Consider the following 17,999-nt stretch of genomic DNA (forward strand, 5'->3'; position numbering starts at 1 on the left):
AGATGGTAGCCTACAAGGGGACCCAGGGGACTTTCCTGATGGTCCAGTGGTTAAGACTTGGTGCTTTCAATGCAGGAGGCACAGGTAAGATCCTTCATGACACATGGTGCGACCAAAAAAAAATTATTTTAATTAAAAATTTTTAAAAATAAAAATAAAGAAGGGTAACTAGGGCAGGAGGTGGGTGGAGAGAGAGGAGAGAAGCCCAGCGTACAGGGCGGGGGGAATGAGCCTCAAGTGGTGGCTGGTCTGCTCACAAAGCAGCACATCTTCAGGGACCCAAGTAGTCCTGCCCTGACTCTTTTGGTTGAATTGAGTCTTCTTAAATTTGAAGCACACCTGCCTCTTTTATTGAACCATCCTATGAAAGAGGATTTATCAGAGGCCTTTACATAATTTGCTGAGTACCTACATCAACTTGGAGAAGGAAATGGCAATCTGCTCCAGTATTCTTGCCTGGGAAATCCCATGGACAGAGGAACCTGGGGGTCTACAGTCCACGGGGTTGCAAAGAGTTCAACATGACTCAGCAACAACCTACATCAATTACAGATTTCAAGAGACTGTAAGCCTCTGGCTGCTTCACAGATCACTGGACTTTGTTCCTAAGGCTTCCTGTCACACAAGTTGCAGCTCAAATGCAGCCTCCTCGGAGGGCCCTGGGCTGCCATCTAACCTAAAGAAGTCCTGCAGTCACCCTCCAGCCATTACTGGTTTCACAGCACTCACCACTATCTGAGCTGACTTTATTGGTTCACTTTTTATGGTAAATCCCACTACGACATAAGCTCCCTGGGGACAAGGATCATACCTGCTGTGTTTACCACCTTGTCCCTCCCTGGGGTCAGCACAGAGGGCAAGTACATTGTTTTCAATGGAATGAATCCCTTCTAGGGATGTAATTCAATAGGGTGATAAAACTAGAGACTTTAAGGAGCATTTACTCCCTGATGGGACAGAAAGGTCAGCCTAGAGAAATACAGCTGGCCTGAAAGGGCCCAAAGTCCTTTCATCACTACCTTCTAATGGGCTGTTCTGGAAAGCATCTGCTCAGAAGAGTCAATAAAAGGAATATGACTTGTTTTTCACTTCTTTCTGTTTCCCATCCTTTAAAACTTGTTAGGAAATGGATATACGATACCATGCTGTGATGGGCTTAGTCACTCAGTCGTGTCTGAGTCTTTGTGACCCCATGAACTGTAGCCCGCCAGACTTCTCTGTCCATGGGATTCTCCAGGTAAGAACACTGGAGTGGATTGCCATGCCCTCTCCAGGGGATCTTCCCAACCCAGGAATTAAACCCAGGTCGCCCACACTGCAGGTGGATTCTTTACTATCTGAACCACCAGGGAAGCATGTGATCGTACACGGTTAAAAACAAACAAACAAACAAAAAACACCCAGATGAAGCCTGACCCTTAAATGACTTCAAAACATAAGGTAAAATTTAATGGAGGGAACCAAAGGAAGTGGTTAAAAAAAATAAAATTGACTGTGACAAGAGAAGAAACACAAAACATCTTTCCCCAAAGACAACATGCTCTGAGTGAATTGCTAGATGGACTGGGGGTATATGCCAGTTTTGGCAACACCGCATGGACTTCTTCAGTTACAATGGAAAAACTTATGTTTGACTTGGCAAAGGAAGAAAAAGATTTTTTTTTCTCTCTCCCCAAAGAATAGAGGCTTCCTCTACAGAAATAACAGCTTCTGGTCTCTTTTCAGCTGATAAACAGGAGAGCCTATGAGCTGCCATGCCCAGGGTTTGGGAATATACACCAAGTTACTCGGAGATCCCCCAAAGTTCTCAGACCCCAGTGCAAAGACCATTGCTTTGTTTAGCACCACAAAAGTGAGCTGGCTGGACTGAAGTCTGGCTGTTTTTTGTTTGCTTGTTTGCTCGTTTAATTGTAGTACATGGTGATTCAAGAAAAACAGTTAAAAGCTGGATCAAAATGGGACATAACAAATTATCTTTGGAAAACAAAACAAACCTATATGGAAATAAGGAGAGAAAAGACAGGCACGTCAGAGAGAAAAGGATTGGCAGAGAAACGATGCCAGGAGTAGGACAGGACAGTGGGGCCACCGACACAAAGCTCATTCTCCGGCCACTCCCTCCCCCGGGGACAGATGGCGGGTGCCCATGCCCCTTACCTCCTCTGCAGTGACCATGGCGATCACGTTCGCTCCCTGCTCCCACACCATCTGCCAGAAGTCGTGGCACGTGTGTGGCAGGGGCCCCTGAGTGGCGATGTAGTGCCATTCTGCCCCACCGACCACCACCTGGAAGCCAAGGGAAGCATTGGTGAATGAACCCCAAATCCAGGACAGAACTCCACGCTGACCACGGGTCCTTCTGCAGCCACCTGAAAACCTTGGATAACAGTTTTAGGTCCAACGTGTGAGTGCCGTTATCAATGGTCCTGAGACCAGGAGTGGCTAGCGACACAGTTTCACATGAAAACATTATGCCATTCAAGCTTATCAAAATATACCCCGTGGGTTTTGGTCTTCAACTCACAGTAATTATGTACAAATCAGTGCATATTAAACACACACACACACACACATATATATACACATGTATGCTGCTGCTGCTAAGTCACTTCAGTCATGTCCAACTCTGTGCGACCCCATAGACGGCAGCCCACCAGGCTCCCCTGTCCCTGGGATTCTCCAGGCAAGAACACTGGAGTGGGTTGCCACTTCCTTCTCCAATGCATGAAAGCGAAAAGTGAAAGTGAAGTCGCTCAGTTGTGCCCGACTCTTAGCGACCCCATGGACTGCAGCCCACCAGGCTCCTCCATCCATGGGATTTTCCAGGCAAAAGTACTGGAGTGGGGTGCCATTGCCTTCTCCAATACACATGTATAATATTATATGAATATATATGTGTGTAATCTAACAATTTTTACAGACATAATAGTTATGTTTCCAATATGCAATGTATTAATAATTGCGATTCTTTTCTCTTTTTTACAGTCTATCCACTAAAAAAAACAAGCAAAAAAACAAAACAAAACCCCACAAGCTCTTCCTTACTAAATCGGTTCTATACCCGCTACCGTATTGAGAAACAGTACTTTGTGGCATCCTTTTAAATAATGGAAAAGTCTACCATGGAATAACAGCCCTTTGGAATAACAATGTCCTTCTACCACTGCCCTGAGGCAAAGTGTGTCCTAAACCTCTGTGGTACCCACTGCTCTATACCGCATACAGTAAAGGTGTTCTGAACGCACAGAAGCCAACAGTACATGGTATTTCATCACCACCTCCCCCTTGTGCAGTATCATAGCATCCAACTGAATTCTGTAATCCTGAGATGATTTTGGATAATAAAATCATTACCCTACACAGCTCAGGGTGCCCTTAGTGAGAAATGGAGTATTTCCTGCCATATCAGTAAACAAAGGATATCACAGCCACCACCAGCACGGATGGTGAGCTGGTGAGCCCTGAGGGGACTCAGGAAGGAAAGAACACCCGCCCTCTAGCAGCCATCAGACTGCAGCCACTCCCCATGGGGAGCCTCCAGGGAGCTCAGGTGGTAAAAAGACCATACTGGCCCCTATCAAAGGAATGATTTCAGTGAGCCCAGACTCTTGCACCTTCTCATACACAGAAAAGTGCTAAATTCCTTAACTTGGGTTATCTGGTTTTCTTTAATTAACAATAATCTTCTGATGTTCTGACTACCTGCCCTTTATTGCAAAACTTCTATATAACCTGGCTCCTCCCCTCGCCTCCGGGGAGCAACTCTCTCAGGTTTACTTGAGATGCTGTCTCCAAGGCTTTAAATTCCGAAAAATCCCCATCAAATAAAGCATCACTCTCAACTTCTAGGTTGTGAATATTTTTAAAGTCCACATTGGGAGGATAATTCTGCAGCGATAAATATCAGCAGTGGAGACTCATCAATAAAAAGGCGTGCCCCAAGTGTGGGAGGTGATAGCAGGGGGAAACAGGGGCCTCTGGAGGGACTCTTTCTGGGTATCTCTTCATTCCTGTGCCTTGATATTGCCAAGTAGGGCTTCCTTACACATACACTGGTGTGGATCTCAAGATAGTTTTAGGGGTAATGGAGTGATCACTGCTTGCAACTTTTTCTCTCATTTGTTTTATGAAACTATATACTAACTTGATTCAAACAAAAACCATGTCAGTTATTATCTCGTTGCACAAGACATGTTTAGGTCAAAGCTGGCAAGCAAAATCCATTTTCTGAGTACTGGTGGGAGATGACACTCATGTATTTGCTGGCTGGCTAGGAATTTGGCTTATCTGTGGAATCATGCTTTTAAACATTATCCTCTCTGGCACCCAACATATAGGAGCCATAAATACTTCCAGAGTATGCTGCTGCCTGGGGCCTTTCAGCATATCCCCAAGTATTGACAGGAGGGTATTAAAAGCTGCATTAAAAACCCAACTGCCAATGCTACTGAGGTGGGTTTCACAGATGTGATTTCACCTCTGGAGCAAATAAATCTCTGTTCTGTGTTAACGGCTGCTTGGAATCCAGGGAGGAAACACTGGCAAGATATACAACTCTATTCCAAAAACACAAGGACAAGTTCTCACAAGCTCTCTGGGTCTATTAAATGCACCCATGTCTAACCCAGATCCATAAGATGAAATGTGGGCCTCGGAGAATATGGAGGAAGGCACATTTCTGTTAACAACGCCCGACGGGCACAGCCCATGCAAACTGACAGCTTTTTCCAGAGAGTAGATGGAAAATGGGAGAGGCGATTTGGCCAAAAGAAGATAGTATATCACAGCTGTGGAAGATTTTCACAGATACTCTAGCAAGAAGCAGCTGTGCGATCTGCATTTTTGAGTTCATTTTTTCGGTCATCGTTTCGTTATCTAAATTAAGCCCAGGAAACTCACCACTGTCAGTTCCCTTCAGAGCTCTATGGGGCTCAGTTTTTTTTATAGTTTTGTTTTAGTTTATTTATTGTTTTTTATTGTATTATTATTGTTTTGAGAGTTCTCACTCTCAAAAATATGACTAAAATACACAATTATGATCCATGAGAGTTATGCCATTCTATTTCTTTGGACAGGACTTTCTGACAGTTAAAAAAAAAACTCTATGATGACCTAGAGGAGTGGAGAATGGGAGGGTGGGAGGGTGGCTCAAGAGGGAGGGGATATATGTACACATACGGCTGATTCACAATGTCGTGCAGCAGAAACTAACACAACATTATAAAGCAATTATATTCCAATAGAAAAATACGTGGTTATCTATGCTCAGTGAACACAAACACTATACCAACAATGGTACACTTTCCACATTCCGCATCAAAACTGTTTCAACTGATACACGAGCCAACAACTGGCTGTGTTTTAGAGGCTCAAAGGAACCTACCTATGATTTGGGTACAGTTGAAAAACTCAATGAAGAAAGGAAATAATGCCAGAGATAGGTTTCTAAGGTTATTGACCACAACAGACTACTAATGTGAACCTTGTATTGTTGAAAAACATCCTGTAACAGCTGTAAGAGTTACACGGATACAATTCACATTAGTATACAAATAATTCCCCTAGTTTGGAGGCCAGGGCAAATGGTGACATTCTAAACAAATATGCTCTGTCACTAGGGGCCCTGGTGAAATTAAGCTATTTAGGAAAAACTTGTTTGCATGCACATATGTATCTATAACTCTAAATTCTAACTGAAGTAAAGCTAAGCTGACTAACTTTAAAGTCTATGAAATACTGAGATATGAAGATTTGGAGTATTCGAACTAGTTAACAAAAATGTAATGACTCAAATACATTGAATACAGTTGGCAAACCTTGTAAAATTCATTATCAATGTCACCATTATGGTTGATGGTTAAATTAGTCCACTCTTGTGAATATCATACAAATTTGGGACTTCAGCTATAAAATGCATAACCAGTATCACAAATGAGAAATGACAACTCTCTGTTTCTCTTGAACATCATAAAAAGTCCAGTGACAGAAATACAGTGCCTGTAACTTCCACAGCCTCCATCGCCTGAGAATTACAAACTGAAAGGGATAATCCTCGGCTTTACCTGTGAGTTTCCTGAAAAGTTACCACTTACAGAAACAGTTAAATCCTCGGACACAATCAAGCTTCAGAAATAGCTGACCTGAGGTTTTCCCTGAGGCCACTGGGCTTCCTTCTCTCTGCAGCATTAGGCATGGCCTTGAGTTGACTAAGAAAAACTCTACGAGTTCAAAAACACTCCCTCGGGGTTTGGGGACCAGCCAAGCTGTGCAGTGGCAGCCCGTCTGTTTTCTCCTCCCTGCATTTTTACCGTTAACCCAGCAATCTTCGACCAGCCTTCCGAACAAGCCCCCCTTCTTACCTTGATGTGGGAGGCGTTAATGTAGCCTGTGTTATTTTCTTTGGTTGGTATTAGCTCTACGCGGTTCTCCTCATAGGGAACCACCTCGCGGATTCGGCTGCGCTCAGCATTTTCTGGCAGAGCCGCTGTGCTGAAAATGCCATTTGCCTTTTTCTTTGGAATTTGCTCGTATTCTGTGAACACCATTCCCTCTTCGAGCTTCTTCTTCAGGGTTCTGAACTGCAACAGAAGGTGATCTTCAGCTCTCTGAATAATCTGATCCAAATACTCTGACAAAACCACCAGATTTCTCAAAATATTTACAGCGAGAGTATTAATCAGTAGTTTCAAGATGGATAATCAAAACTTGATGATTTGGTCTCATTCATTCACCATATTGCAAGTTTCTCTTGTCCAATAACCAAATGCCTCCTCACTCATACCTTAAACAGTACCAGTCTGCCAGACTAGGCAAGAGGTAAAATTCAAAATTAGTATTTTGCTGTTAACGTGTATGCATGCTCCGCCACTCAGTTGTGTCCGACTCTTTGCGGCCCCAGGAACTGTAGCCTGCCAACTCCTCTGCCCATGGGATTTCCCAGGCAAGAATACTGGAGTGGGCTGCCATGTCCTCCTTCAGGGGATCTTCCCAACCCAGGGATTCAACCCACATCTCCTGAATCGGCAGGAGGATTCTTTATCACTGAGCCACCTGCTTTTCAAGTTCTAGTGATAAGGAGATTTTTAAACCTTAGTTATAAGAAAAATCCTTTTCTCCACTTATGTAGTTGTTTTTAGCTAAATTTTAAGGTGATCTTAGTCCACAGTTCTCTAGTCATGCAGATTAGACACCCCCTCTTTTATTTTTCCCATGGCTAAAATACTAATTACAATAATGTGGTATTAACTGGATTAAATGATCCCGCTAAAGACCCTTTTAGGAACTTCCCTGGAGGTCCAGTGGTTAAGACTCTATGCTTCAAATGCAGGGGGCACAGTTTTTGAGCCCTGGTCAGGGAATATCCCATGTGGTGCGGCCAAAAAATAAAAAGTAAGACACTTCTGGCTCTCAGAGCATGCTAATACTTCATATACGCTGACAAAACCTAAAACCCTAATCTTACTGGCACTCTATTACATTTACACAACCTGTTTTTTAACCTGACAGCAATTTCAGGGACTAAAGGAACATGTTTGTTCACCTCTGAAACACTACCATGCAACTTTCTTTGCTTTTCAAAACCAAAGTTCCCACAATGCATTACCCTAACAATTATATATCAGTCATACTCTATAGCCAAGCATGTGCCCAGTTGCTCAGTCACATCTGACTCTTCGCAGTCCCATGGACTATAGCCCATGAAGATCCTCAGTCCATGGAATTTTCCAGGCAAGAATAATGGAGTGGGTTGCCACTTCCTACTCCAGGGGATCTTCCCCACCCAGGGATCAAACCTGCATCTCTAGCATCTCCTGCATTGGCAGGCAGATTCTTTACCACTAGCGCCATCTGGGAAGGTCCTAGCAAGGGGCCAGCATATTAAAGAATTCTGTAAGTGCTTGGGTAAAATAATTACTCCCTAATAAAGGGTACTTGTTCGCAAAAATCACGGAAGTCGAGCAGTAGGGCAAGGGCTTAACCTCTTCACTCTGCAAAACAAAGAAACAGGCCCAGAAATGTGGGTTGACTGAGGCCACATGGACAGGTGGCCAGGGCCTGGTGTCTCTAGGCGTCATCACTGAACCCACCTGACCAAAAAACAAGAGTTATTGGAAAGGATCAGTCTACTACAGCACAACCCAGGCTGCCCTAATCTTCAAATTGAAGAATGAATTCGTCAAACACACCTTCGTGCTGGCGTGTCTGGGCGAGGAGAGAGCGACGGAATCCTAAGACCACAGAGGATGAGTCACACGTTTGACGAGCCCAGCGCTTACCCTCTCGTCCATGGGAACTCGGGTGGCATCGACGCGACTCTCCTCCCGCCCTGAGCCCCGAGCAACTGAGAGTCCGTTCAAGGCTGCCAACATCAGTGGCCTCTTCTGCGCCTCCAGGCCTGCCATCTTCTGCTTTTCTAGATTCTTGTGGCAAGAAAAGGCATGTTCTCATTGTTCGTAATACCAGGAGAATGCTGGAATGTGTTTTAATCTCCCCAAATCTATAACTCCCCAGCCAAGGAATGCAGACAATTACCATTAGCAGGGCAAATTCAAACACAGCCTTCCCCTTCATTCCCACTGAGCCTGAGGAAGCCGGTTCCTCTGGGCCTCCTGAGCGTTTCTTTAAAAATGGAGTAAAGAAACACACAAACAAGAGCAGAGACTCTACACAAATACACCCTGCCATAGGGCTCACAAAAAAGCATGCACAAGTCACCTTAGGAAGGTGAGCACTGAAGGAAGACAGGACAAAGAGAAACAGAGATTCACGAATAATCAGAGCTCATCACAATGATGGGCCTTTTATACAGATTAAATGGTAAAAAGCTTAGAAAAACTGTTGCATTCTTTTTTTTAGATTATTTTTTTTATTTTTTAAATTATGTAAGTGTGATAACACATTTATAGGAGACTTGGAAAATATAGAACAAGGTTATATACAGCTCCATTACATATTACAATTATTTTTTTAAGTAGCAAAATTAAAGATTTTTACTTGCACTTTCAATATCAAACTCTCAAAAATCAGTAGAATGACTATATAGAGAAGCAGAAGGATATAGTAGAAAAACTGTCCCGTTGATAAGTGGATGGATACATAAACAAGTAGAGGAAAAACTGCCTTTCCAAGTTCACACTCAGAGGGGCTAAGACTGAGGTATTAACTCTATATTGAATCTCTCTGGACCCTGGGATATTATCCCCAGAAAGGGAGCTGATGTAGTTTAACAAACTCACTAATACAATAGCCTGGAACCACCTGAGATGACCCCCCGGCAGGATCCTTCATGCTTCATCCAGAAGACCCACAGGAATGGACGCCATGGCTCCTGGTGACTAAACCACGGGAGAACATGATTTGGGACCACGCAGACCGCACGTGGCCCTCGTTTATGACTTTGTGACCCTTCTCTGGCCTCACCTGCACAGACGCTCTGAAACTGTTGGGCCCCTGTTACTTCGTCTACAGCTGTGCTGTCCCACTTCCTCTAAGCTGACTGGGGCGTGAACCAATCTCCAGTTGCTCACTTCAGGCAACAGGAGCATTTTCCACCCGATAATTTTGTCTTAGAAGACAAAAGGACAGAGGGACACTATAAAGCACAGAAACAGATGAGTTTTACAGAGTTTACAATTTTGATCCACAGTTTGCAGGTTCGTTTGGTTGCCAGAGATGAAGGAGTGATCTTACTCCGTTTATTTTTTATTTTTTTTCAAATCTTCAGGTTTTTTTCTTAGTCTGTCATTTAGCAATTTACTTCCTAAAGTGTCTTGATGGAGCTATGGTATTGGTAGAGGATAGAGCACCTATTGTGTGTGTTGATTCAGTTGTGTCCAACTTTCTGATCCCATGGACTGTAGCCTGCCAGACTCCTCTGTTCATTGAATTCTCCAGGCAAGAATACTGGATTGGGTAGCCATTTCCTTCTCCAGGGGATATTCCTGCCCCAGGGATCGAACCCAGGTCTCCTGCATTGCAGGCAGATTCTTTACCACCTGAGCCACCAGGGAACACGCTGCAAAACAACTATACTTCAATTTAAAAAAAAAAAGAATGGAGCCCTGGCCTTTGTGAGTGATGCTGTCAATAAGATGCTTGGTCCCGTGACAGGGCTAACCCATCAGATAAGCCGAAGGAGCATCTCAGAGGAGGATTAACTGTGAGAAAGTGAGAAAGGGCCAAAACATATTCTATTCTTAAGAATGATCCTGGTTTCTCAACCCTGGGCAGACTGAAAATTCAGGATTTAAATTTGGGGAGTTTTGTCGGTTTACTTACTTACTAGTTTGTTTTTGTAAGGGAGAATTTCCTCCTGCCTGCTGTTATCTCTTTTAGTTGAGAATGTTTCACTCCTCTGCAAAATTTTGAGAGAGCAATGATTTTTTTTTGGGTAAACGGTCCTCAGATCCTTCTGACAGTCCTTCTGCTTCCCTCTCACCTGCACCATGAGGTGACCCCAACTGGACCCAAAGCAAAAAGTAACTTACTTGTCTTTCCTAGGAAAGGATTACTACCCAGGGAATACTGAAACCCCAATGATAAACTATTTCTCTTAGCTCCTCCTCATTTATCCTATGAGCTTGTTACCAGAGATCAGAAATAATGAATTCAAAGATCTGCTTTGGCCTCCCTTTCTCCCCAGTACCTGACTGGGGGTTAGGGAACCACAGACAGTGAAGTGTCTTCAAAGCAGCAGCAGGAGCCATGCAGAAGGCGCTATCCACACCACAGGCCTGAACTATCCATCAAGGAGACAAGCAGCTCCAGAAAGGGGGAGAGGGTTGCCTGCAGGGCAAATTCTCACCATAGCTGTCTGCTTCCAGTTCCTATTTAGTGACATTTTCTCATCCTAGGAAAGCCTTGACAGCCTTCTCTTAGCTAGGCCTAACAAGCCAGGCAAAAGCTACCCATGATGGGCACCAGAGTAAGGCATCCGAGATGTGGGGAGGTCACTGGGGTGAGTTTCTTCAGAAGGACAATGGAGACCCACCCCAAGCTCCAGTGTCAGGGGCCAGGTCGCCATCTTGCCTGGCTCACTGAAGACCCTCCGAGTCCTCCTCTGAGGTCGGGACACCAAAGGTGGCTGCCCTTGAGCTCATGAGTATGTAGGATTTGGGGAAAAATCAGGGAAAGGATTTCCCTAGCAGTCCAGTAGCTAAGACTTTGTGCTTAAAATATGAGGGGCAAGGGTTCAATCCCTGGTCAAGAGCTAAGATCCCACATGCTCTGCGGCATGGCCAAAGAACAAAAAAACAATTTTTTAAAAAAGGTAGACTTTTTAAAAAATAAGGGAAAATGACATAGGGCCAGGGTAATGATGTTACTGAACTAGTTAAGAGGCAAAATTGGCTGTTCACTATTACCCAATGGATGGGATGGGAGGACACGTGGATAAAGTGAGAAAGGCCTCTGTTTGCTCTGTGATAAGGCATGAAGCTCTATATGAGGAATCAGTGCCGTAAGTATCAGCTACAGGCTTCTGTTTGATACAGGTAACAAGAAGATGAATATGACCAAAGTGAGGCTAGGCAACCACGTAGGTGGCAATAAACAGCCAGTCAGCAAGGAAAACAGCAACGCCACATGCTTGGACTGATGAGTTCTTGATGCTGAGTTGTGTGAAAGGGGCCTGAGGCCCAGAAGTGCTGAAACTCCCTTTCTACCAATGATTACTTTTCCCAAACGTGGAGAGTTCTCCCCAAGGCACCCACCCCCACACTTCATTCCGTCCCCCAGCCAAACAGTTTTATTTGCCACAGGCACAAGCACATCTTTCACAATTTCCCTCCAGGTTTGCGAAAGTGGAAAAAGTTATGCCTGTACCAAATTCCTAGCAACACTCACTCCATGGATGGCTAAAACTGTGAGGCTGAGAATGTTCTTGAGGTTTGTCTAAAGCCGGAACATTGCTATGGATTAGATTCCTAAACCTAGGGACTTGGCTTTCTTAAAACTTTGGCTCTTTACTATTCTTTCCAAGTTGATTCCCACTGCAGAATTGGGAAGACTTATACATGAAGAAAGTTTGATGAATTCCCTCCAAGCAAAATATAAGTTACAACTGCGCTGGAGTTCCTAAAATAAGCGCTGGCTACCTTATGACCCAGATGTGGTACATGCAGAGGAGAAGTCAATCTGGGTTTGAGTAGTTATAATGAGAGGATTTTTTTTTAAGGGAGTGAACATCTCCAGGACAAATAGCACTGGTATTATAAGACATTTTGTAAAGTAGCAACGACAATCCAGCAATCTCTCATTAGTAAGATGTAACTCACTTTGGTGCTCTGGGTGTGCAACTGTTACTGCATACTTTTGCTCCAGCAACATAACTAACCTTCCAGAGGAAACATACTGAAGAAGAGTGACTTATGTCTAATATTAGGCATTGTCAAATGTTACGTGCGTGTGCGTGAGTGTATGAAGATGCCTGTGTGAGTGCTTGATAGAGTAAGCTCAATGGTGAATTCAAGCTCAACTGTTCGCTTCTGAGTTTACCATAATTTTTCATAGATTTGTGCTGACCATCTATTGAAAGAGGATCTGAAAATGAAACTGGACACACCAGGACCAACACTGATGAGCAGTCCTGACATCCAGATCTGCACAGAAGGCTGTGCTTCGAAGGGAGGCTGCTCTTTAAAATCTAACTGGGGAGAAACTGCTTTCCCCAGAGAAAAGCAAAATGCCAGGAGATGGAGGAAGGTGAGCTCCTGGCAGCTCAGGCAATGGGAAATCTGACCCTGAATACATACACCAAAATGCTGGCTTAGACACTGATCTCAATACCACATACCTGTACGATCCTAACTTTGTCACAGCACTCTGCCCCAAGCAGGCCTATGAGAAGCCATGAACGAGAACGGAAGGAGCAAAGAAGAAAGTTTTGTGAAACGAAACCCCACCTGTTTAAAATGCAAGTGACTTTTGAATTCTATCACATGTTTAAATCCTCCCATATTCCCTGATAAGCCTCATGCTTTCTTCTGTGCCCAGAGGAGGGAGGTGTGCCTGAATCACCAAAAAGGAGTAGAGAGGGTGCTCCGGGGTAGGGGTCAGGGGGGGACCAGCCCCTTTAACCATCCCTCCCAAGGTGCCCCCCGGGAGAGGCGGCCACTTACCCGAATCATCATCTCTCTTTCTATAATGCTGTCCTCCAGGGAAAACATTTCGGACACAGGTCTCTCCTTGACAGGCTCTTTCTTGACCCGCTCCTTCACGCTCGTCAGGTCAGGCTCCGAGATGGAAGGCCCGAGAGAGGCCCCGTTGACGGCCAGCTGGTCGGCCCGGGAGACGCTGATGGCCTTGGCAGGCCCGTGCCGCAGCAGCCTGGCCCGGGCCACGGCAGGAGGCAGGCACGCCTGGTCCTGCCGCAGTGCCCCGTTGCTCACGCTTTTCCGGGGCCCGGGGTACTCGGGTGGGGGCTTGTTTGGAATCCGGGCCAAGGCGGCCTGTAGCTGGGTGCTGTACTCCACCTTCTCCCGGAGCACGGGGATCTGGGGCACCGGGTCGGGAGCCTCCTCCTCCTCCTCCTCGCTCTCGCTGCTGTGGATCAGCATGGTGGCATCCGAGAAAGTCTTCTTGTGGTGGTACTGGGGGAGCTGGGGGACCTCGTGGCTGCCGGGGCCCTCCTCGGGAGGCCCCGGCTCCCGTAGGGTGCTGCGGCGGGCCATGGGGATGTTGAGCGACTTCAGGGTCATGGCTTCCATGCCCCTCACCATGCTGCTCATCGCCTCCAGGCTGTGACGCTTGTGCACCGCACTGTGGTGCTTGGTGGCCGTGAGGGGCTCGCTCACCTCCTGGAGGGACTGGTGCACCACCGGGGAGCTGTCCTCCTGGAAGGTCTTCACGGACAGCTGAACCTTGCGGGTCACCAGGTCGGGGCTGCTGCCGCTGACGTATTTGTGGCGGTGGCTGGCAAGGTCCGGCGTGCTGGTGGCCGGCCGGGGCCGCGGGTAGGGGGGCGGCGGCCGGAAGAGATAGTTTTTGAGCACGTGGGCTGCGTTGTAGCTATGGGCACCCTGCAGCTGCATGTTGGCCAGCTCTGGGGTGCTCACTGTGTGTGAGATGGCGCTGGGTCCCCCCGGCTTGCTCGGCACTGTGGGATTCGTGGGGTTGAGCTGGTCTGATGGGCTGACCAGTTTGTTCGCGTAGCCCCCCTGGGGCCCGTAGGGGATCGTGTAGGGGTGCCTCTCCCGCATCTCGGGCTGGCTGTACACCAGGTCCTCCGGCTGGTTGTAGGCGTGGGTGTTGATGATGTTGAGGTTTCGCAGGGACTGGCTCTGGCTGTCCGTGTGCACGATGCCCCTCTTCATCTGCCGCATGACCGTCTCGTAATCGGGCGTGGGCCGGTAGGATGGTACGATGATGGCGCTGTGCCGGTGGCTGGGGATGTAGTCCGCCCGCATGATGTCACTCCCAGGGATGCTGAGGTTGGAGGAGACAGGAGAAGCCTGGATGAAGCTTTGGGAGCAGCTGAGGGAGTTGACGCTGTGAACACTACACACGCTGCCGCCGTTGGTGACGGTGCCATTTAAATAACTTAAGTCCAGGCTGTTGTGTGAGTTGCAATACAAGGCTTCTTCATTCCCATGGAAGATGCTGTCTGCAAGAAGTCAAACAGAGGCCCATGAACCTCCATGCCATCCTGCTTCCATCGAGTTGGTCCTCACACTCATGGGGGTAATTTTTAACTCACAGAAGTCATAAAAAGGGAAATCCCATGGTCTCCACCCACATATTCCATAGAAAAAACCCAGCAATTTCTTGGGCAAGATGCCAACATACTGAAAGAGTATTTTAAAGCACACTATAAAGAAAAAGTGAACCTAAACAAATGAAGCTAGGTACACATGGAACTGTTGTCAGCTGGGTTAAGTTCTTGATTTGGCCTGAGGTTTTAAATCAGGTACCAACAACGGTCCTCACACTGGAAGACCGGTCCCTCTTGTGCAGGGCTCAGTGACAGAACTGGATATTTGGGCCAGGACGTGAAGAACTTTGAGTTCTTGGAGCTGATCTTCCTGACTGCAATGGAAAAACTCCCTGTATCCAAGGGACTGCCGAGCATCAATCAAGACACAAAGCAAGTTACACAGTCAGGATGTCAGCAAGCATGGCTACTTCATTATGATCAGCAACCAGTGGAAGGCAAAATAAGACTCAGGAGTGTAATTTTAGCCACTGTCTAAAACCCGCCTCTAGACTTGGTTTCATCACCGAGGTCATTTTCACATTAAACTTATTAATACTTTAAACAGGTACCTAAAGAGATAAAAGATAGTGAAGGACAGGGAGGCCTGCCATGCTACAGTCCATGGGGTCACAAGGAGTCAGACACGACTTAGCGACTGAACAACAACAATAACAAAGAGAATAAAAAGCAGATTTCTAAAGTCAGGACCATTCTATGCATCCTGTGTTCCTTTACACACACACACACACACACACACCCCCTCGGGAGGCAAGCTCTCACAAACACATTTTTCTGTGGGCAAAATATATTCGTTTGTACATTATAGACTTAAGCATGAGCAGAGTAGAGGAATTCAAAGGCAGAGAAGGTTAAAAAACAGAAAAGGTGACTGAAAATACTCGGCTGCCTGAAGAGGAGAGGTGGGAACACAGACAAAATGAAATGATAGAGGCAAGGAAAACTAGAGAGACAGAATTCTGCATTTATCCACCTCTAATGGAGTTTGGTGCCTTCCCATAGAAGCAGGGTAACTTTTGCTAGTCTGCTTGTAAAAAGCAGTGTTTTATTAAATTACGTTATCTTGATGATCTTAGTTTCCAGGCTTGCACTTTGACAGTGCAAGAGCTAGCCTACGATAACACAGAAATGAATTATCCTTTACCCCACTGTCAACATCCGGTGTTTAATCCCATTCGTTTTCTAAGATGCAGTTACTGAAATGATCACGGAGCACCGGCTCCAGAGTTAAGACACTGATTTTCATATCCAAGCTCCTCCAATACCCTTTCTGTATCCCAGTTTCTGTAGCAAATGGAAATAACAACATCAACAGTACCTATCTCCTGGGTTTATTTTGAGGATGAAATGAGACAATGCAGTGCAAGTACTTAGAACAGTGCTTAAGGAAAAGAATTGCTCTATAAATGCTCATCGTTAGACCATTATTGAAATGGGTTTTTTTTTCCCATACATTTTGCAGGGGAGTGTTTAGAGAGACAAGGAACTAAAGAGTTTAACAAGTGCACTGAGAAAGAGACTAGGGGAGAGGCGACAAATGAGAGCTAAGATGAGGGGCTGAGATTATGTGTGTGTTTCTTTCAATTATTCTGGACGCCTGTGTTCTCTGTCATGAAAACCTGGCTGACTGTTACAAGCTCTCTGACCCTGGCAAGGAAGGTGAAGAGTCTTCCGCTGGGCTTAGCTGTCACTCTCTTCTCTAACCCACTTTCGAGGATGAGGAGGAAGAGAAAGGAACTCGCCTTCTGTCTTCCCCCAACTTCTTCCACATGCAATTCTGGGGAAGTTTTCGTCTCAGGGGTAAATGGTATTCCGTGACTCTCACAAATCCCAAACTGCTGCCATTCAGACCATGACAAAGTTAAAATAAAAGTATTGCTGTCACCTAAAACAAAATAATCTCAGCACTGATCCCCAGTACTCAAATTCAGGTCTTAAGAAGGGACAGCAGCAAGCCAGCATTACCTTGAGAAGTGTGTGTTTCCGAGTAGTGTTCGCCACACTGGACGTGCATGGGAGGCAGGATGTAGGGCTGTTGCCGGGGCTGAAACAGAGAACACAGCACACGTGGGAGGTCCCGCACCAAACCGCTCAGGAGCGCCAGCCCGAGCACACGACGGGCCCCACTGCTCATCCCTGCAAAGAGACGTGCGAGGGATTCTCTGCCCTCCTCCCTCAGCCCACCCTCTTCTGAGCATCTGCACCCTCATCTCATCAACAAGCCTCAGACTGGAGACACACAAAGCGGGGACCGGGGAGGCTGGTTCAAGGTGAGAACGAGGCTGCAATCAGCATGAAGGCCCTTCATTAGAGCCTATTTTCTAACACCCTTGCAAAGTTCCCAGTGCCATTTTTCAAAGGAATAACTCAGAACACGCATATTATTATGTGCCACCTAAAACATAATGAGAGTCGAGGGGAAGCCTGTTTCCTTCTATTCAAAACTGGGTCCCTCCTAAAGCCACAAGCTTGTATCCTTCGGCATAGCTGTACCGTGGCCCAAGTTCACGTTGCCACAGCAACCTCTAAGCTGGGCCCACTTGCAAATGTATATAATCTGAAATGGGGACCCATAACAGTAAGTTTGCGATTCCCGAGACCACTTACTGACCCTCCCCCGTTGCAGAACCAAATGTGGAAAGGTCTTGCAGAGAACCTCACAGGTGTAATCATCTACCCTTTCAGTGAAGACTCACTGCCCTAAGACTCAAACATGGCCATTTACACTCAATCTGAATAACTGCATGTTGCAGAGGAGGGTAAAACTCTTAGAGAAAACACCAAAATGCTTAGACAGTTTTACTACTTGGGGAGCCGACAAAGGAAATATGATTAGTTGCTAATGTGGTCTAGAGGAAGTCATTTAATCTTAGTAGGTCTCAGCTTCCTGTCAATCAAATCAGTCTCCTCCTTCCAATATTATCCATTTTATTTAGATATTGGGGTTCCACGTAAAAATATGTTTGAAGAAAGAGTTGTAATGCTAAAAAAATAAACTTTAAGCTTGTAAACCACCAAACCGGATGGTCTCTTATATTTCTATTTGATTATCTTTAAATTTGTCTTATAGACATTGGTTTAAATATTACTGCTTTGGGACAGAAGTTGAGATCAAACCAAAAAAACCATACAAAGCCAGCAGGGGTCACACTTTCTCAGTATCCCTAGACTGAAGAACACTCGGCAATATGAAACTGGGTTGGTAACTCATCTACTATTTGCTTTTCTGCAAATAATGTTTATGTACCAAAAGAGGAAATAAAGAAGATATAATGACCAGAAATCCAAA

The 17,999-nt window shown here is 45.7% G+C and overlaps 1 protein-coding gene across 1 annotated transcript in view; it reads right to left on the reverse strand.

Moving 5' to 3' along the window:
- PTPN14 (protein tyrosine phosphatase non-receptor type 14) overlaps positions 1-17,999 on the reverse strand; it is a 196,340-nt gene that overhangs the window by 17,154 nt on the left and 161,187 nt on the right. The window contains exons 12-16 of the mRNA XM_005901280.3: positions 16,676-16,754; positions 13,119-14,602; positions 8,277-8,420; positions 6,360-6,578; positions 2,158-2,286 (exon numbers count right to left, since the gene is read on the reverse strand). Of these exons, the coding sequence (XP_005901342.1) occupies positions 2,158-2,286; positions 6,360-6,578; positions 8,277-8,420; positions 13,119-14,602; positions 16,676-16,754 (2,055 nt within the window). The remainder of the gene's footprint in view (positions 1-2,157; positions 2,287-6,359; positions 6,579-8,276; positions 8,421-13,118; positions 14,603-16,675; positions 16,755-17,999) is intronic.

The sequence above is a fragment of the Bos mutus genome, chromosome 16, assembly GCF_027580195.1.
Source record: "Bos mutus isolate GX-2022 chromosome 16, NWIPB_WYAK_1.1, whole genome shotgun sequence".
NCBI lineage: Eukaryota > Metazoa > Chordata > Mammalia > Artiodactyla > Bovidae > Bos > Bos mutus.